Source organism: Pezoporus wallicus, unplaced genomic scaffold, assembly GCF_028554395.1.
Source record: "Pezoporus wallicus isolate ANWC-B61680 ecotype Strahan unplaced genomic scaffold, APGP_CSIRO_Pwel_v1 contig_6354, whole genome shotgun sequence".
NCBI lineage: Eukaryota > Metazoa > Chordata > Aves > Psittaciformes > Psittacidae > Pezoporus > Pezoporus wallicus.
The window spans coordinates 1,951,299-1,973,275 of NW_026638688.1; the positions used below are offsets into that span (position 1 = coordinate 1,951,299).

A 21,977-nucleotide genomic window follows, 5' to 3' on the forward strand; every position below is an offset into this window, starting at 1 on the left:
AAAAGAAAATGACCAAAATAGAGAAATAATCACAGACTGTTTTAAATTCTGCTGTCCAAGCAGGGAATTTCTCTGGGAAACACTACACCATTCTGGGCCATTCTCTCATAGTGCATATGTTTTCTTCTTGTGTATCATTTTATGTACATGGATCCTACCCTGACCCATCACATCAGGATACAAACCACAGAAGTTGAGAGGTTACATTACCAGTAGCATAAAACTGATTGGATATCTTTTGAATGTGGCCTGCTGTGTAAGGTCACAATTCCTGCAGTATGCAATTAAGAATAAAATAAACACATTGAAGGGATTCATAACGTACTCTGAATGACATTGATTGCAGTAATCTAGTAAATGACCTCAGGATTGTATTCTGCAATAAACTGATGAGTGGTTTATAGTGCAGATGGTAGAGACTATTGAGTGATGTATTTTATTTTGCAGCACCAATGATTCTCACCTTTTGACTTGATTAAGCTTGTGTGTGAATAGGATGAACTAGTGATTTAACACCATGCAGTGGCTGCTGAGAGTTGTTGCAATTAATGTGTACCTGGTGGGAAGAAGAAAAAAATAAACAACACAAAACATGATGCAACTAATACAAGAGTATAAAAGATTCTAATATTTGTTTTCCCCCCTAAGCTGTTTATTGAACTCAGAGGAATGAATCTGTTTTTATATTGACAGGAAGTAATACTTAAGAGGGCTGCTGATTTAGTAGAAGCACTCTATGGTATGCCACATAATAACCAGGTAAATGCATTCTACTTCAGTAATTCTAAAACATGGCTATTTCTTAGATGTATAGATAGATCAGGGGCTAAAGGTATATGATACTACAGGATGAGACAAGAATAAATATAGAGGGTAATGCTATATCTGGAGTGGGGTTTAATTTGCTTGTTTTCTTTTTTTAAAGAATATGAATTTAGTGCTTGTAAAAGCAATGTGTTATTAACCCTGGAGGCATTTGCCCACTTTCACCAGATACTGTGTAATATGGGCAATGATATGCATTATGTTTCCCCACCCGTAATTTTTCACTCTTATGCTAAAGATAGCTCTAAGGTGGAGTAAGTCTGGGCTCCAGCCCCATTCTGCCAGCTGGTCTTGTTATACAGAAGTGTGGCCGCTGGGACTGAAACTTCCAACTCTCTAACCACAGATGTCAGGATTTATCACGAAGGCAGCAGATCTTACAAACATTAGCTATCAGTCAGCCAACTGGTTTAGAAAGAAAAACATCTGGGTTTTGCCTTTGGATGCGGAAGTGTTTCATTTTAGTATGTAAGAAAACGTTTATCAGAGTCACATTTATTCTTTTTTCCCTCCTTCTTATCCTTTAGGAAATAATCCTGAAAAGAGCAGCAGACATCGCAGAAGCACTCTACAGTGTCCCCCGCAATCACAACCAGCTCCCTGCCCTTGCTAACACATCAGTCCATGCAGGAATGATGGGAGTGAATTCCTTTAGTGGTCAACTAGCCGTCAATGTTTCCGAAGCTTCACAAGCCACCAATCAGGGTCAGGAGAAGACTCATCTTCCTCTCCTTAAGAACCTTTTCTGATAAAAGTCAGGGAAATGTGCAGAGCAGTGGAAGAGTGATGGTTTGAAACTGAAGGCTATGAGCACATATAGACAGATATCATCCCACAAGCATGCACAATCTTTGAATGCCACAATACCTTCATGAGATGGGGGTCATTTTAATGACTTTTGCCCCAGTGTGGGAAAAGCACTTCTGTACATATGTAAATAGCTTTTCCTTCTGCTCAGAATAACACTTGTATTTGTGTTCAAATCCCACTAATTTTAAAAGGATTTATATCTTGAGCATGTACTTAATGTTAAGTATTTGCTTATATATATTCCTCAGTGGGAATCATCTCTCAGTCTGGCCCTATGTAGCATTTATTTATAGCACAAAGGTATCCCTTGAATATTTGTCTGTTTGGTTTGGTTTGATTTTGTAAGGATCATAATGTTGGCACTAATTTTTTTTTTTCCACAGTTTGAAACTTTTCTAAATTTTGAAGCTAGTAAAAAATAGAAACATTTGCAGAGGTGTTTTCAGAACTTCTCTATTTTTTAAATAAAGTGTTTTTCACTTTGTATAAAATCAATATTGTTTTAATTCCTACAGTTAAAAATTAAAAAAAACAAGTGAAGAGTATTTTTGTTAAAAACTTTTGCATTTTCCTTCACCTTTTCTCAGCTCTATTTATTATCCAACTTAAAAATCCACTTTGATGAGAAAGTGGTACAAAAAGGTTGTTTTCTAGAAGGGCAGGCAAAATTAGCTTGAATTACACAAAATAAAAAAATATATAAATGAGTTTCCACAAACAGCGTTTCCAGAATTAGGTTAAATATTCAAATCTTAACTTGGTGCCAAATTTGATAGCAATTTTCTACCAACACAATGATCAGAGCAGGGCAAAAAAGACAAAGGATATCCCACTACTTTGAGAAATATACCCTACTTTTTCTGAAGTGAGCAGTGAGCATCTAATTTGAGATGTGGTAAATGAGAGTGACATCAGAAGAGAGTTAACAAAAATTACATGCTTTTAAGACACCTGAAGTCCATATGTACTCCTCACTGAAAATGTAGGTCATGTTTACTCCATTTCCTACAAACAGCTCTTTTAGAGTGAGTGTTCCTATGTTATCCAGTGGTAATCTTTGCTTGAGGGCATGGGTTGCCTGAGGAGCTGTACAGGCTGTAGCCTCCTTCCTCCTCCTTTGTGTGCCAATCAGCAATGACCTAGGCAATGAGGGTTCACTGTCTGGGTTACCTGGTGGTAGTGGTGGTCAGCCTGGCCCTCCCCATGCACACCATGGCTGGACTAGGCTGCTGGCTTGGTAACCCAGAGTTACTTGCTTGTAGCTGTTTGTGTAAGAAACTGTTCTTGGGCTAATACCAATTTCTAAATGTATTCCCTCCCCACAAAAGGTTTTACTCGCAACTCAAGCAGCGTGTCACCTCATGGCTACGTGCCAAGCACCACCCCTCAGCAAACAAACTATAACTCTGTCACAACAAGCATGAATGGCTATGGGAATGCTGGAATGTCAAATTTAGGCGGTTCTCCAACCTTCCTGAATGGGTCTGCTGCCAATTCTCCCTATGCCAGTGAGTATTGCATGGCTTTTCCGTATTTTGCTCATTTTCATTAGAAGGAGGCAGTGACTTTTGTGTGATACTCAATATTTAGTTTCTATTTTGAGCACCTGAAACAGATCTTGGTCCTTTCTCTCCCTCCAAGGCGCTGACCTTTGGGGAATTCCAAAGACATTAGCGTAGCCAGCAATGCTCTTCTCTGCTTTTTTTGTTATTATCATTAAGGAGGCTCATAGGAACTAAAAAAGAATAATGTCTCTCATGATTTGGGCTGATAATTTCATAACTTACTTACCTTATACTCTGTAAATAAGAAATGTCCTCAACATTTCTAGAAAACAGGGATGGCCTAAGTGACCTAATGTCTGTTGGAGTGGATCAGAAGTCAGATGTCAGTACACAACTTTTTGTTGTGATGGGTATGAAAGGAAGCTAAAGATATTTGCTGCTGGAAAAATAGTTTTTATCCAGCTGTAAGATATGAAGGGCAGAAAAGTTTACTATAATAAGACTGACATTTCCATAAGCTGCATGATGATGTTTCCAAGACCTCTGAGCAAATAATATGTTCATAACCTTTATAGATATTATGAATTACTAGTAGGCCTAATCTTGATCGCTTATACTCCATTTGCTTTGTAAGTAGGTATTACATTGGCTTCACTGAGAGCTTAGCATTAGTAAAATGTGACAATGGCTCTTAAGAGTTTGTGTTTTAGCGTCTGTACAGTGAATGCCACAAAGACGTAAGTCATACAAATAGTATATTCCATGGCATAAAGAGCTTATGGTCTACAGTGTCAGTTATGGAAATATTTGTGTAGAGGACTAACCTTCTGCATTTGGAGATTAAAGGTTTAGTAACCTGTTTAAATATAAATACATTCCTGTTGGTAAAGGCCTGTGAACCTCTTCTGCAGCCTCTCACACAATGCATAGTCCCTATTCACATGAGAAAATTAAATGAATAGGACCTGCCCAATTACACTGACGTTACTCATGTGGCATAAAGGATTCCACTGACATCTGCAGAAAGCTGCTAACAGAATCAGGCCAGAAGGTCTCGTGACGTAAATAGGTTTATAGGCTGAGACCCTGATATGGACAGGACAAGCAGACTGCTGAACATACCAAGGTTTACACAGCATACCTTTATTTTAGTGATGTATTCATATTAGTGATGTATACAGAAATGAATTATTTTGAATTGTGTTACTAGAGTTCAGAATAAAAAAGGGGATAATAACCCTTTTCATTCAAGGCTTCTTAGCTGCTGCAAATTTAGAAGAAAATATTTAACCACATAACTAGTACTTAAAACCTGGGAATTGCTAACCAGTTATTATTTTTGTACTCTAATAATAATGTAACATGCAATGTTACAAAGTACCTTATTTATTAAGTTGAATTTACTGTCATAGAATCTGCGTACTCTGAATTCATAATATAACATGATTGATGGGACATCTCTTTTTGGAAGCAGATGCCAGTAATGCATTTAAAATACTCTAGCAGTGTATTATTCCATATTTATGAACTAAGTCCTCTTCAGAATAGCACTTCACTTTCCAGCCCTTGTTCTCCGTTTCAGTTATATTTTGGGAGGTTTTCTTGGTAGATCTGTCATTCTGCTAATGCCTAATCCATTGAATCAGAAAATGCTTCAATCATGACCTGAAAATTAAAAGGTGGCATTCTTAATTAAATCAATAAACTAATTGCTGTATAGTAGCAATTCAATTTAGGTGCTTTGATTGCTCTCCCTTAGCAAGTACTTCCAGACATAGAGTGACTTCAGACTAAGATTGTATCTGTCAGACTGTGAAACTTTGAACATTTAATTTCCACTAATTGATTTCCTCAGTGTTAACAAATATGATATCAGATTCTCAAATAAGAACTTAAATAGGGTGATTTTTATCTACATAAATGCAAATAAAATAATAATTCAAAGCCCAGATGATAGGAATTTTACTCTATAATATGTAATTATTCATAGCCCCCTCATGTATATAAGCAGTTTCTAAACAGGATGAAGAATGAAAGGATGGGATCTTACCTTTGGTCCTTTCCTCTTTTGTTGTTGTTGTTGGATAAGAGGGAAACTGGCAGTTCTGTCTGAATGTAAAAATATTTGGCTTTATTTTCATGAAAACAAATTCACTTGAAACCTCAGTAGTAAATACCAAAGATATTTATCCAACTACAGTTGGGTACAAACATATCCTTAAACAACAGTTTAAGGATATAGGTGTTTAAAGACTGAACCTCCTGTATAGTAGGTTTGCATCTTGGACAATCAGTTCAGCCCCTAGAAAAGAGAGCCTTACATCTACACTTGTTTAGAAAAACTGAAGACTCTCATTTTATTCAATCTTGTAGTTAAAGCCAGATCTCTATTTGGCATATAGTACAATGGCTTCATTGCTTAGGTATTCCAGCTGAAATTCCTGTCAATGGCTCTGACTAAAAAGGTTGTATTGACTGTATTTAGACAGTGGTCATAGATCCTCTGAGAGAATTATTTGTCTTGAGCATTGTAAAACAGACTTTCATTTTCAGAAATCTCCATCTTGGGTGAGATATGAAATACCAATTCCATTCCTGTACATAAATACAATGGTCACAAGAGGAATATGGCAGTTTTCCATGGCACTGAGAATTCTTGTGAAGTGCCCACAGCAGAAACTTTCTCAAAGCTGATGGATACAGGGAAGCTGGAAACTGGCTTGTTTAGTTAAAGCACAGAAAGAATCTGTAGCATTGTGAGGGAAGTTTAGTGGTTTCTCCTATCGGGAGATAAAAGAAAAGCATGGTTGCTGTCAGTTATCCACACTTTCTTGTTGTGCAACAGACACAACCAAAGGAGAAAAAAAACCCTGTCAGAGCAGCAATCTCACTGATTGCTTCATGCTCTACAACCTCCATGTGTGTATATATGTGTGTGCGTGTGTATGCTTTTGGAATAACTCCTTTTAAACCCTAGTTCTTGCAGGGTTTGAAGAGAAAGAAGCTCAACTATTTTTGCTGACTTTTGACAAGCAGGTCAACTGGGTCACTGCTAAGACCTCTACCTTCTGCAAGTTTGCTTGAAATCCCATAGGTCTTTCTGGAGTAATCTTGCTACAGGGAAAGCATGGCTTAAAATGCTAGTTTTCAAACATAGTTAAAAACTCAAACCTTTCCAAGGTAAAAATTCCAGATGCAGATTTGTACTTTAACACTTCTTGCCCATCAGTTTTATAACTTCTGAGTTACCCGCACAGTCTTGTGGGTAATTATCCATCTACAGAAAAATGCCAACCAGTAGAAAAGCTTGAAACAGGATGGCAGGACAGGGTTGTAATGAAAATAAAGGGTTGCAGCAACAGAGAATTAAGGGATTAAGAGCTCCTAGAATTACTGCTCCTGAACACCTGCAAAACAGAACAAAACAAATCAAAATGAAACAAGTGGGTTTCCTTCAGTGATTGATCACACTTTGTGAACAGCCAGAAATCTAACTGCAGTAAAGGCCTTGGCCTTGGCCTTGGCCTTAAAATTAGTCCCAGTGCAATCAACCAGAGTTGTCTGGTTTCTGCAGTCTGCTGCTTATCTAATACTAAGGAATGCATTTTGGGGTGTCTTTTTTCCTCTAGTTGTGCCATCAAGTCCGACAATGGCCTCCTCCACTAGCCTCCCCTCAAACTGTAGCAGTTCCTCTGGGATTTTCTCCTTCTCACCAGCCAACATGGTTTCAGCGGTGAAACAGAAGAGTGCTTTTGCGCCTGTTGTGAGACCGCAAACTTCTCCTCCTCCCACCTGCACCAGCACTAATGGCAATAGCCTGCAAGGTAGGTGAAACCAAGTCTGGAGCATAGATGGCTGCTTTCAAAACCATGAGTTCCTGGTAGCTTGCAAGGCTTTAAGCAACACTGAGTTGTCAAAGGGGATTGAAGACAATGGGGGATCCCTGGTGGTCTCTGTACTAAAGTTTTCTCCTGTAAAGAGTAACTGGACTCCACCACCAGCCTACCTATTATCATGCAGATGTTTGGCAACCACCCTATCTCTAACTCTACTAATACTGCTGAATTGAGAGGTTGTGTCTTTTAAAGCACAGACCTACTGTTATGATAAAAACGAGTAATATTTCAGCTTACTAATACCATCCTTTTTCTTTCTTTCCTCTCTTATTCCTTGTTGTCGTCTTTTATCAGACCAGTCTTTTGTGGACTCTAGCAAGTACTCCACTGCAGGGTCTCTCCAGGGGCTGGCCTTCTCCTGAAGTACGTCACTCAATCTTCCCTTCCTTTTTTTCCTTTGTCATAGTACACTTGTGCAGAAATCCTACTGAGAGCAAATAGACTGTTACAGAGCTTGGCACAAACCTTTGCCTTTCAGAAATAAACGACACATTACAAACTAACAGCAGCATTTCCCAGTTTAACTCATACCAGGGCAAACATTAGGTTCCACTGATTAATATGTTTTTGCGCTAATTAATTCCATGAATGGCACAGGACCTTTCTAAAAGCCTATTCAACTGTTGGGATCAAGGAGCTGCTCCTTTTCTGCATTCCAACCCCTTTTATTGAAAAGTATTCCAGCATTAACACCTAAATATGTTTTGAAGCATTGATGCAAGCTGAGGGAGTAACAGACAAAAGCTTGTCAAACCAAGGATGCTACAAAGACCTGCACTGCCCATTCCATTGTTTGGTTCGGGCTGTTTTACGACACTGTGCCTAAACCTATCTGTGTGATTACCTCACTACACATTAGTGTGCTGAGAGAGACATTTTCATGCTCGCTTAGACTGAGGAGTTTCTATAAGCAGATGCAGCCAGCTGCCTCCAACTGTGCCAGAGGTGGGAAAGATTTTGCGGTGTGGTTTGTGCTTCCCCCAGACCTGAGGTCTGTTTTCCTTTCCACGTGCCTGTGCAAATTATCTAAAGAGCATCGAGCACAGAACAAAATCCATCATTTTTAAAGCCGTGTTCAGAAGGAGCTGTGCAGAGCAGGGGGAGGATACTTCCACAGACTCCACGTGTCACTCTATGGCCTCTGGAAAGAAGCGCTGGGCTTGCGGGCATAATGCTGATAGCACTATTAACAACCAAAAAAATCTATATGCAAGCTGAGCAAAAGGAATTCATTCATAAAAGCTGGGATCTATTGTGACTGAAGGAAAGCATTGTTCTCAGTGCATTTTACATTGGTGAATTGGAAGGAGGAATCCTTGAGATATGCACAGAAGATCACAGAAATTGTGAAAACAGCAGGGACATACAAGCAGAACTTGGGTACTTTTGTTCAGGAATTGTTATAAATACAGGTTGCATCAGGAATATAATGCCACAAATTTTTCAGATGATCTGCAGTGTTTAGATTAATTAATGTGCATTTTAAAAATTTGGCACTGCTGAAGTGCTATGAATTTGAAAGCTAAAAATGTTTCACCTCCAAATTCAAAAAAAATAAAAGAAGCTAAGAGTTCACTGCTAGAAGCTTTTGAACATGTTAATGTATTTTTTTGTCTCTTCACCTAGCCCCAGTTTGCTATTGTGAGAGGAGAGAAAAAGCAAGTAACAGGAGAAAGCTTTTTCAGGCACTGTTTTTCCTTTTACAAGACATGGAATTCTCAGATTCCACATACTCAGTTATGAAAAGCAATTATGGTACGAGCAAGAGCATCGGACACAACTGGGGCTTGCTGATTGCCTCCTCATTATGTCACATCCACATCTGTAATGCCCAGAAACCACACAGATCTCAGTGTTTCCCCTAATTTTTTTTTTTTAGCAATTCAGTTTTCATAACAGGAATGAGACACCAAGAGATGGCTCATTTCTAGGTCATCATTGAACTTCTTGGTGAGTAAAAACCACACAGCCTTTAGTCCCATGCCTTCTGACACCACCTGAGGCTTGCAATAATCACTCAGAAATGCACTGCCTGTTGTGCCTTATTGCTTAAATAAACAACCATGTATAAGGAGGCTGTCTTATCTCTCTTGGGCTTCTGGATACATCAGAAAGCAATCAGGCTTTCTTTATGTAGCTTAGATATCAGCAGAACTCACTAAAACAACAGCTAGGCTTATCTGTTGTTCCTTTTGCCATGCAATTTTGTAAAACTCAAAATACATTATTTCTGTAATTTGCTAGCAGCAAATATAAATTAGTATATAATAGAAGAAATAGTGCCCATTGGTGGGAGTTTTTCTACTCTCTGCCCTCCCTTTTTGAAGGTAGTGTGATCTCATACCTCCACTGTTTCCCACTGATATCTCTGTTTTCAGGATCAATAACATGTTACAGCTGAGAGAACTTGCATGCCTAGATAGAGCACTTAAGGAATAAAAGTAGGTTGATATAAAGTAGGTTGATATAAACGAAGACTTGGAAAGGATGGAAATATCAAAGCTTTTAGGCAGAAAAGATATCATTTGGTTTGTAATTTAATTCAGAATTTCAGAGCTCTTCAAAAACAATAATGCTTTGAAAAAATGAGCTAAGATCTGCATCTGTACCACTTGTTTCCAATGGCAAAAGGTGTGTGGCTGATATGTAATTGCAGGAAAATGTCTAAGCCACAAAGGGAGGAGTTGCAATTATGTCACCTTTGTTTGGGATTTTATCCAGAGTAGACAGCTGTGCTGTCCCAAGAGATAATTCTTGACCACTTTTTTGGTGAAAATGGTTTTTCTAATGAATCTTTTAGCTTGAGAATTTTTTGTTGGAATAATATTTTGACATTTTTCTGAAGTGTAAGTATTTTTTCTAAAACAAACCAACACCTTGTTTTAAAATTTCACTAAATTTAGAATTTAAAAAGAACAAAAGAATTTAAAAGAACAAAATATTGGAAGTAGTACGCACAGAAGATTAATTATCTGTCTGACTCTGCCCGGTTGCACTCATCACCTATATGAAGACTCTACCCATTCCCATCCTCTCAACTCCTTGCTTATCTGGACAGTAAAGGAGGGAACACTGTCATTTGTTAATATTGCTTTTCTCTGTGCTGTAACTTATGTCCAAGCACTGAAGTCCCACCCCTGTATTCTGCTGTCATCCAGAAATCTCCAAGTGCTGTAGTAATATGGATGAAAATTATTATTCTTGGTTAAGAAACAGAAACAAATCAAACTACTTGATGAGCTAGAAGAACTGGGACAAAACCTGTGTCTGAGGTCTATGGCCATGTGAGACTTTCCTGTGTTCAGATAGGGAAAATTACTCCATAGCTGCAAGTGACTGACTTAGAATTAGTGCAGAATTAGTCTGGTTGACTGTATCCATCGCTGTCGATACTTATTTTATTGACTCCATAGAGGTCTGTGGTTGAGACCCACATGACCCACATGTAAGAGTGACCCCTCCAAGAGCAGAATAGGGAGCAACCACAACAGTGAGAGCATGGGTTTGCTTCATTTTCAGTTGCATGTTCCAAGAAGACAGCCTCATTGTGAGGATTCGGAACTTCTTGTTTGAGAACTGCTGAAATAAAATCCTTTGATATTTTTTTTAAACAAAACTGATGTTGTTTCATCCAGTAGATTAAATAGGTGAAGAATCAAAAAAACAAACAAACAAAAAAAGGCAATACTGAGTTAATCCTACGATTTGAGATGAGGGAGACAGAATAGGCATGGGTATAACATGAAAATGCATCCTCAGATTAGTGCCACAGTAGAGCCAAAAAAGCCCATGACAGGAAATACCTCAGCAAGGAGCATCTAAGACACGGTAGTGTTCTCTATGCTACTCACTTGAGGGTCTTCCTGTAGGGCTTAAAGCAGTTTAACTCACCTCTCCATCCCTTTTATTCTCATTCTCAGCTCATTGAAGAGCTCTTATGTGGAGGGGAAACAATCAGTACAGTGATTTTCAGGACAGTGATTTCACATAAAACCATTGCTGAATGATAAATGCTGAGAATTGAAATGCTGCTGTATAGTAGCAACATGTCACCTTTGAGGATGGCCTGTTGCAAACATGCGGATGTGTTTTGCATTCTCACTTTCTCCTCTCATTTTATTTCATTTAATCAGTGCAGTTTACTCGAGCTGTTCTCCCCTTGCTGATTAGACTTGTAATTCTTGCACATATGGTGGTGTTTGTGGAGAAAACATTTCCCTCCTCTCCCCCTCCAACCCCAAATCTGTGAGTCTTTTACTTTGGCTCTGTTCTTATCAAATAATTGCAGCTGTAATTAAAGCACAATGAATCAGCACCAGTCACAGGGTTGAGTTCTTCCTTAAGAAATTACATGTCCAGATGTCTAAGATGGCAGGCAGTTCTAGCATTTAAATCATGTGCCCATGAAGTGCCGCCAACCTGAAGGCAAATCTGTTTTCTACCTTTTGGCAAATAACCGTACAACTGGCATTTTAAAGACGCATTGTTGTTACAGTTTTCATCATAAACTTGCGTGACTACCCCCTGTGTAGTGATGTGCTTGCTCACAGGATATCACTTGGAATGTCTGAGCTGCATAGAGTTCCTGGTAAATAGAGGGAGACCAAGCCAGAGGTCAAGCTATGTGGGAGACTGTAACTGTTGACTGTTAATGAATGTCTGGTCTTTAAGAGACATGTGATGGTTTCATACAAAATGAGGTTAGGAAGCATAATAAAGAAATACTGATGATTCAACTTAGCCAACAAAGGAGAAGACAGTCTAAATCAACATTAACATACGACTCATTCAATGTAGTTGGTGATGTCTGCTACAAGTGTAATAAAACCATGAGACACCAGTGTGTTAAATTAGCAGTTAAGGACATATTTCAATTTGAAAATTGAATTTGAGAGTGTAAGTCCTTTTCTGAGCTCCTGGAAATACATACGTCAGACCCAGGGCCGAACACTGAACTTGTAAGAGAAAGCAGGCATAGGAGAATGGAGCACTGTTAGCGTGCCTAATGCAAGTAACACCTTACCAGGTCTGTAATATTAGTGGCCTACAGTATTCCAGCCGTTTTCGCATATATGGAACAAATATCTGCTTTGCTTTTAAAAGAGTAGTAGAATGTGTGGCAATGGCTGGGCCAGGTTTAAGCCTCCTGAGCATTTTGAGATTTTGAAACTAAAATCAGAAAATTAAGTTGGGGTCTGACTCTCATATGAGGGGAAGTATACTTTTTCTTCAAGAAAAATCACTAATTTCAGTAGAGTCACTTGCAATTTAAACTGTTTTCTGATCAGAACGAGGCTTCCTGTGATTACTGTGTACATAGTTGTCTCTACTCGATGATACTTATATATAAATTTAATTCACAGTACAGCAGAGTATGTTACTAGTAAATGTTAAAAATTCTCTGAAGACATTGGAAGTTGCTTGATAATACACAAAAGTAACTTTTTTTCCCATCTCTCTCTCCCCTCTCCCTCCTCCCCTTTCCTTCTGACAGCTATATCTGGCATGATTGTTCCCCCCATGTGAAAGAATTGCCTTGAAGAATTTTACTAATGAAGAGGTTGAATTCTGCTTCAGAGAGAATCTGTTACAAGTCCCAGAGTGGAACTTTTTACTCAGGCCTTTTTAAAAATAAAATAAAAAAAAAAAAAAGAAATAAAGAAGGATCTTACAATAACTGCAGATTTTTAAACAAAACAAAAATCACCATCCTTGCAAATACTGAAATTAACAATCTCCAATTGCAAGGTGTTGATTCAAGTTGTCCATCCCAAATACCTGGGAGATATATTTATTGTATGTTGATAGAAAATCCACTTCTTTTTTTTTGGGGGTGGGGGGTGGGTCTTTCTTTTATTTTCTTTTGGTTTTTGTGTTTTTTTAAAGCTTGATTTAACTCAACACCATTTGTCTTTTATAAATCATACAATTACACACGGGACACTAGAGATGGAACTCCACATTTTTAATTTATGATTTTTTTTTTTTTAAAGCTGTGTAAAGAAAAATGAATTGGTGTCATTTACATACAAGTCTGTATGGGACAGAATAGAAGTGCCAGTTAGTTTTTCATAGAAGAATTATGGCCATTTAATTAAGGGTCGGCTCATATAGGTTGCTTATCCAGTGGTGACTTGCTAATAAGATGCATTTTTAATGTTCTAATTAAATAGATATCACTCCTTAGAAAGCTGTTTTTTTTGGATGCTGAAGGCAGGATTGAGGGGTGGGAATAGCAACCTCTGTCTTTAATATCATGGTAAATAATTGTGTAAATAACGCCAGGAAAGAACTGGGTTAAAAGGAAGGTAAGGATGAAAATATCAAACACATTTCCTCTTGAACTGAAAATTCAGTGCCTCTAGATAGAGTGCTAAAACCGCAGGATTAGATGGGCATGGCTCTCTCTTTAGCTTATGTATCGGACTCCTTGCAAATGAGTGGCCTTCTCAAAGTTTAATGTTACCCGAGCTGCATAAAATGCCACTTGGATTTTGCATAGCTGTCTAATGATGACACAAGACTGTGGCCATTCATCACATGTGGGGTGTTTTCAGCACAGCCCCACTCCCCTTGACCTGTTTGTTGTTAAGGGACAGAATGAGACCAGACACGTCTGTGTTTCTGCATCCTCACCATCTGAAAGCACATGTTTTCATCAGCCTCCCACTAGGATTGTTCCTGTATCGGTCGACCCTCTCAGTTTGTATCATAATATATTAAGCAACAGGTAACTGCTTTTGAATAATAAATGGAAACATGAGTTTGGGGGTGGGGGTAGGGCTGTTTGTTAGGAAGGTTTCAAATCAAACCCATAGCTTCTGTTTTACAAAAATTTTGCTATCATTGTCTGGGAAGTGTTCTTAAAAACTATTAGTCAAAGAGGCAGCAAAGCTCTGAAGATGCATTACCTGATATTTTTTCTTTGCTGTTGTGTTTTGTATGTAGTTATAAATACTGTAGATTTTTTGTGATTTTTTGCCAAAGTTGTTGTTCTATTTATACATTTTAATGTCTTAAGACAGTTTTTCAATATCACAAAAAAAGAATTTTACTGCATATTTTGCAAAAAGAGCTCACTACCTTTAGCTTGCACATACTTGCAAAATTAATTAAAGAAAAAAAGCGCTTTTTTTGTTTCTGTTTTTTGTTTGTTTGTTTTACAGGGGATTTTGTAAAATATCCATATAAATAATGTATTTATCTTTGGAATTTGTACATTGCTTTTTTTCCCCTGCCAAGTTTATTTTATTGTGTATGTTTGCTATGTGAAAAGTGCTGATTTGTTTGGTCATTCACCGTTGTATTAGCTGTTTAAATGTGATTTTAAAACATTTCATTTATAGGGTTCTTTTTTTAGTATTGTTTAAAACCATGCTTCCATTTTTTTTAATTTCCACCCAAAAGCCATTGTCTATTTTTGTATTATTTGTAAGTTAAGAAGTTTTTTCCAATATATGGCAAAAAGTAGCATATTATTCTTGTAGCATTTAGTTATGTAGATTTTAAAAGAAATGTATCCTTTGCTTTTGAGGCTTAACAGAAACTAATGCTGTTTTACTCTATTAATATGCATGGGATTTCTCCTCTTTGGAGTGACGCATTTTTGTGCATTAAATATGGGGAGAAACTTCATAGAACTCAATGAAAATACTTTCTTTCTTAAGTCTGCTTGTATATTTCTCTGTCTTTCACATAAATATAAACCAGCAGATTGGATGCCTTAACAATGCAAATCATATTCATTTCACTTGTACATTGTACTGTGCACCAGAACTGTCAATCATCACTAACATTCTAAGAAAAAAAAAAAAAAAGGAATTGAAAAGCACAAAAGAACTGTTTTGTTACCTTAAAACAATATAACTTTTTTCTAGTCGAGCAAGAAATCATTTACAACGATGCTGCAACTGTGCATGCTTCCTGTATGAATTTTGCAATGGTTTTCACTAGAATGTCACAGTGTGATCTTTGGGGGGAAAGGAAGAAAACAGGATTTTATTTTTTTTTTTTTTCCATGGTGAGAAAATAAGAGAAAACTGGAAAATGTGAGAGACATCAATTTATTGCTTCTCTGTATTCCAAGCGATTATTCTAATTCACATAATAAACAACAGCACGACAATGTAATCAAATTTAAAGCCATATTTTGTCCAGTGACACCATCAATTACTCTTGTAGAGCTCCACTCAAAGTCATAGCGATTTTGACACCAGTGTTAGCCATCGATGTTTGTAGTCTTCTACACCAGTGTCCAAAGACCCTTGACGATGTGCATCATTTGTTTTGTTGCAGCTATTTATAGTGATCTGATGAATGGGAATTTATAAAAAATCTCCCCCGCACCACCCTTATCTTTTACAAAGTAAAAGATGCAGCTGTTTACAGAATATGGCTTTAAGTGGAAACATTCAGATTTCAATTTTAACAAGGTGAAGCTTCACAATGACTGGATTGCATAAAGTATGCCTATTTCCTCACAGTTGTACTAGGATGCAGCTAAAAAGAAGTCATCTCTGAAACTACTAACCTTTCACCTTCTTATCTAAATCTTTTTGAATAGACACACACACTGTACAGTTCTATTGTTAGAGAAACTAACTACTGTAGAGATTGTTATAATTTTTTTGCAGAAATTCAAGCTGTAAAAACTTTTCAACTTTCACAATATTTAATTAAAGTTACTTCCTGTCTGTGAATACAGCTCCTGGTTGTGTCGTTATTTTCCTGCTTCTGCTGGCTGGTAGGTGAGGAAAAATAAAATATAGAAGCCACGGTCTTTCTGAAATTAAGGAGAAGCAGAACTTCATGGGATTACACAGTGAAACATGGCGCATGCTGGTGCACTGAAACTCCTCCTCCTCCATCACTAATGGGTTTCAAAAGATGCTCACTCATAATCCTAAATGTTTATCCTGTTACTGTCATTATTTCTGTTAGTTTAGTCTGTTGACTGCCTAAAGGGAAATCCTATTTTTCCAGTGGGTTTCAGTAGCATATCTAGCTTTAGGTTCCCAGTTGCAAACACAGTGATCATGGTATACAAGGCAAAGGCATGCTAGTCCCAGTGCCGGGGGCCAAGGGAGATCTGAGTTTTCATCTAAGTATTATTTAAGTCAATGGCAACACTTCCAGGACCAGGTCTTAAGTGACCTGCTCAAGGTGAGCTCCAAGAACTGCACCAAAGTATGTTGAGCTGTAACTAGCTCCTTGACTTGACCATGAAGGAGGTTCCTATAAAGTGTTTTCATTCTGCTGCCCTTCCTAAATAAATAACAAATCCACCAGCTGCTAAGTTGGTTCTAGGTGTTTCATTTCATACTGTGCTTCTCTGGCAAGAGAAGACAATAAGGAGCTTTACCTCTAGTAAGTGGAATGTTGACAAAATGGCACTTAACTGGGCCTGAGCAGTGGCTATTATACAGAAGACCTGTATGGGAACAACCAAAAACCTTTAATCACGACACCTAATGCAAGGCTCCAAGCATCTCCAGGTTAGTTAGGAATAGAGACATTGGGGTTTCAGTTTAAATTAAATTAAAATTTACTTTAAATTTGTTGAAAATACAAGCAACTGGGAGTGCCTTCTTGCAATATAAAGTGTTGGGTATCTCTTAAATGCTTTCAGATCCACTCCAGTAGTTGTTAAAGAGAGCTGCTGGCAAAGTCTGATGTACAATGCGTCTACTCTGTCAGCACAAGAGATCTGTTTCTTCTGTCTGAGATAATTCTCCTGGTTCTCTTTCAAATGGTGTGAATATTGGCAGCTCTGACTGCAGCTGAGAGCTTTATGAGTGCTCAGCTCACTAGAAAAACGTGGGATCACATTAGCTGAAAAGCAGTCTTAAAGATTAAGTTCAGGATGTAATATTAGACAGCCTGTTCTAGACGCAGCAGAACCAGAGCTCTGTTTCAGCCTTTTGGATACAATGAGAGTACTTTTGTCTGAAATGTAATTTCAGCTGCATTAAAAAAGAAATGGGTGGTGGTGAGGGAGGTGACAGCATGAACCATAGGGCTTAAGACAGATGCTGAAGAAGAGAATGCTACTCAGTCCCAGTGATGTTCATTTGACAATCCAGAGACACCTGGTTGACAATGCTGTGTAGATGAAGAATTGCTTTTTTAATACCAGAAGAAAACCCTCGAAAGCCCAAACCATGTGAGGAGCAGTTGCAGGGCACGCATTCAGGTATGGCTGCAGTAAGACATGTATCCCATGATGGATCATATACTGAAAGGGAGAGGAGTGTCTTCTCTCATTGCACAGAGAACATGTAGGCTTGGGAGCTGAGGGTGAGGTGCATAACAGCGTGACTTATTGCTCTCTAAACTGGTAGCTTTAATTCTTCAGCAGCTGTAATAGTAATTTTGACTGAATAGTTTTCATTTATTTTAGAGAAATCTCAGCAAAATGAGCTACCTTCAGTGTTAGTTTCCTGGCCTTGTCTGTGTGTCTGCTTATTCCCTTTACAGTCTGTCTCTAGGGGCTCTTGCCACAGCTGCTTCATCTAATCATTTGCATAACTCTGCTTGGCATCACAGCCCATGTATCTTCTGCCATTTCCAAAGTTAGTTAGCTGAAGACACATTTCATGGCATACACATGATTTCCTCAATTCCTTCCTGTTTACTACCCCTTGTTCTCCAGTCCTCTTGTAAATATTCACATTGCAATGCTGTACCAAAGATGGGTTGGAGGCATCCCAAAGAGTCCCTGGCTACAACTCAGCTCCAGACTCCTCTAGTTTCATGAGACAGAAGTTTTTGGAAGCACTTTAGCAAATGCCACATTGCCTAAGCTTTGTCAAAAATGCATCCACTGCATCTTAGTTTATTTGCCCTCAGTACCTGTTTAGGGAGGTTGTCACTGAAGCCATTCCTTTAGTGCATAGAAAGCAGGAGGTTGTCACTGAAGCCATTCCTTTAGTGCATAGAAAGCATTATATAGTTTAGTCCTGCACCAGCACTGTGCTTATTAATATCTTCTTGCCTATGTCTGTTGGCTCTCCTGTTAAATATATAGCAAAGAAATGCTGCTGCTACAGTCTTTGCTTTGCTAAGCAAGCCAAACTTTTTTAGTGCCATATTTAAGAGAGTTGCCCTCCTTTTCATGGCTTTTTTTTTCCAATTTAATTTCACTCTCTACTTTTCTCATCTGGGCCTGGGTACGTAGCTCAGAGAGGGAGAGTGGGAGTCCATGAGGACCATCCATCTCATCATCTCAAAGCTGTCATCACTTACTTGCTTATCTCCCTCTACAGCAACATTACAGAAGCATCACTTACTGCTTATTTTTTTTATTCCCTTCCCAAACACACTTCATTACAATCAGAAAAACTGTGCAAAATTAACCACTGAACAAAGTCCACTCCATACAATAAAGCCACATCTCAGAGATGCTGTGAAACAGCCTGACATATAGAGCTTCAGCAAGATGATACTTGGTCAGTTTGGTTTCCTACCCACCAGCTGTACTCTTTCATGTTATTGTCACCTCCTTGCCTGCACACACACACCCCCCCCCCCCCCCCCCCATTATCTCAATTTGATGCTGCCTGTTTTGGGCCTCATTTGACATCTCTGTTTCCTCTATTTCCCAGAAGGAGCTGGTTCTGGCATCCCTTTTCCCCAGCATCTAATGCTGATATTTCAGTAGGGGAGGTCAGGTCAATACTTTAGATAAATAAGTAATAGTTCCAACTCCACAACCCTGTTCTCTCTTCCTCTCCTTGGTGCCCTTGAGGATACAACTAGACTAGAGCTTATGGCACTGCTCCAACATGATTGGCAGGTCATGTGAAAGAGCACACATCTTAGGAAACTTTAATATAGTTGTTCCAGGATGCGAATGCCAATGACTACCCAGGTCACAGCCTAACAACAGGGACTGCAATTCTAGGTGGCTTTTTCTGTGTGGGCTTACAACAGGAATAGCAAATACAATGCCCTAACACATTTTTCACGTTTTCAATGAATGACCCAAACTTCATCATTAATGTAAATGTACGTTTGAAGATCTCCATCAAAAACATTATTTAGATGATCACTTAACCCTTTCCTAAAACATATAGCAAACTCTGTCCTACATAAGCTAGTCCAGCCAAACTCTGTTTTGTATAAGGGGGATGAAATTGTTCACTTCTTTTTTTTTTTGTTAAAGAATATGAATTCCTAATCTTCCTACATTTATTCATGTCAAAGTGTATCTTATACTGTAAGCCCTTACAAGGGTTTCAGTGGGTTTCCAGCTGGTACATGAGAGACTCGCTGTGTTGTGGTGATTCCCTGCAGCCTGGCAGCTCTTGACCACATGTATGAGAGAGGCAAGGACTGATTATGACTGTAGGTACATACAAGCATGCTCTGAAGAGGCACAGGTTATCTGCTTGAGAATAACCTCGAGATAAATTTGCCAGTGAGGACTTACTCCCTGTAAGAAGGCAACAGCTTAGACCAGACCTTGGACCAGGAGACACATAAATGCAGATGTGTGTGTGCATTTCTGTGCTGAGGTGGAAACCTGTGTGAAAGCTCTGGGAAGCACGCCCCAGGATGAACCCTGTCATAGTTCACTTTTCTGCAGTGTTGTTTAGAGGAAAGGGGAGCACAAACATTGTGCAGAGGCTCATCTGGAAGGTAGCTGCGCTGCAGCTTTCATCTCTGCTCCTGCCCAGACCTATACCATCGCTTCTCAGCTTTGCACAGGACCTGCCCACTGCCCCTCTGCCTCCTTGCCCATGCTCCTGCCATAAAGGGCTCTGCCTTCAGCCTCATTTTCTATGAAGTGTTGCTAACATTGCTCACCCCCAGCCTGCCCCAGGCACTGGCTTACTCCCCCTTCTCCCCCCATTAACTTTGCCTTCAACCTCTGCTGCATCATTGCCTTCTCCTGAGGGTTCCCTATTTATATAGAGGAGAAAATGCAGTTGCTGGGACTGGAAATATTTTGTTACCTTTTTCTACTTAAGTGCGAGGCATTTTTATCTGTGCTCTCTGGAGACTTACGCTACAGTGGGACTGATTTTATCCACTTACTCAATGCACTTTAGTTCAATAATGATTACAGAACTTCTACATAATATATTAGGTATAGCTGATTTCCCAGGGTTTGTAGCCCTCTATCTCCCTAAGCATTTAAAAAGGAATCTCTGTGATGGGTTTGTTATGAATGATACACTCCTCAACAGTCATGATGTAAAAGCAATACCAGCAGTGGGCCGGGAAGGAAGGAAGGAGAGGCAAGCACTCAGCTGGAAAATGTCAAAGCCTGTGGATAACACAACCCAACAACAATGACCTGCTTCTTTTCTTTTTTCATTTAATCCTTGCTCTTCAGCCTATCAGTGTCTCTTAGAACCTATGGAGTTCAGGCAACCCAGGCCAGACTCCCAAACCCTCCTTTCTCCGCCTTACCCAAACTGAGGGGTTTGGCAATTTGGTGGCTCCATTGCTGGACTGGGTTGAAATGGTTTCTTTTGCTCACTTGCCTTTTTTTCTTCTTCTTTTAAAACTGGAAGCTGAGCTCTTCAGCTTGCTCCACTCTGGATTTAGCAGCTGGAAGCAAGCCTGTCACAGCCAGCATGCCCAGCCCTGAAGTGCCTGATGTTCTTGCAGAAAGCCTGCGAAAGGTTTGCTTTCTTCCACAGCAAAATGAGTAGCAGTGTATATGGTCATGGCTTCCTTCACACCTGAGGTTACACTGTGTGCCCTGACACTAGAAACATGGTCCTAAACTTTCCTTAGCCTGAGAGGTTTTCTATGCACATATCCAAAACTACAGAGACAGCAAGGCTTCTCCATCCTCTGCTATCGCATACGCTAGTGACCCTCTGCCCATGTTGCTTCTCATCTGCCCTCCCTGGCCCAGCTGCTCAGCAGCCTGATGGCAGAGAGCATCCAGCTCTGGTCCATAAAGCCTGACTCATTCAAAGCTGTCTGGAGTTCACACTGGACTGACCAGCTTAAACCAAGCACCTTGCTAATCGTACTGTCATCAGCCTTCCCACTCGGTGGTGATGGTGCTTTTTTTCCTTTTTTTTTAAAGGTAAAATCCCCATCTTACTCATTTTTCTGCTAATCTCTTAATTTCAGTGATGGCTTTTGGCAACAAGTTCTACAGGTTCATTGCTGTTATTCCCTTTTTTACTCCTCATGCTATGAGGTGTGTGGATGCTGCAGTCGTTGCTGCCTAGTAGGAGCAGCTCCCGTGGCCCTCAAGGGACCAGGGACCAGCCGGGGGTGCTGCTGCCTCTCACCCAGCCCCATCAGAGCCAACAGGGCAGCTCTCATCCTTGCTGCAGCCCCACAGTGGCCTGATTGACGTCAGGAAATAGCACAAGGGAAGTTGCTACCAGCTAACAGCTGTTTCAACAGTTTTAATCACAAGGCGAGCTGTAAGATAAATAAATAAATAAAGCCTATGAAGTGACAAAACAAATGGCCTGGTACTGGAGACAGATTTGAAGCTTCTGGCTGCCTTCGTGGGAGAGCAGCCTGCAAGCTCCCACCCTCCCTCCCCCAAATAATTAATTTATCACTTAGCAGCAATGTGGCTCCCTCAAGATGCTTGGAGATGGTGTTTGAAGGTGAACTCCAGCCCTCCAGAGGGGCCTGTGGGGCTGGGGAAAGAGGCAGTTGGGTGCTGGAGTCTACAAGTGAACCAGCAAGATCACTGGAGAATTTATATTAATCTGCTTGAGCTACCATGAGCCAGGAAACACTATTTTGCTCTGCCATCACAAATCACTGTTATGCCCTTTCTGCTTTAAACACTATGGATCAGCTATAACAACACTTGATATTTATTTTATTTCAACTATCACTCTGATTTGTCAGGTGTATTTTTTATGCACAGCAGGTGTACCCTTAATGGGGTTAGGGAATAAACAGAAAATTGATGGGCTTACACACCCATTAGCTAATGGATTACTAAGCAAAA

At 39.4% G+C, this 21,977-nt stretch overlaps 1 protein-coding gene across 8 annotated transcripts in view; it reads left to right on the top strand.

Moving 5' to 3' along the window:
* Positions 1-12,859, top strand: part of EBF1 (EBF transcription factor 1) — a 275,131-nt gene extending 262,272 nt beyond the window's left edge. For 4 of the 8 annotated variants that reach the window (XM_057411920.1, XM_057411921.1, XM_057411922.1 and 1 more), the window contains exons 12-17: positions 694-759; positions 1,353-1,530; positions 2,964-3,143; positions 6,770-6,964; positions 7,331-7,399; positions 12,531-12,859. In XM_057411920.1, the coding sequence (XP_057267903.1) occupies positions 694-759; positions 1,353-1,530; positions 2,964-3,143; positions 6,770-6,964; positions 7,331-7,398 (687 nt within the window). In that variant the 3' untranslated portion in view covers position 7,399; positions 12,531-12,859. The remainder of the gene's footprint in view (positions 1-693; positions 760-1,352; positions 1,531-2,963; positions 3,144-6,769; positions 6,965-7,330; positions 7,400-12,530) is intronic. The other 4 variants (XM_057411925.1, XM_057411926.1, XM_057411927.1 and 1 more) reach the window with 1 other exon arrangement.
* Positions 12,860-21,977: the final 9,118 nt, after the last annotated feature.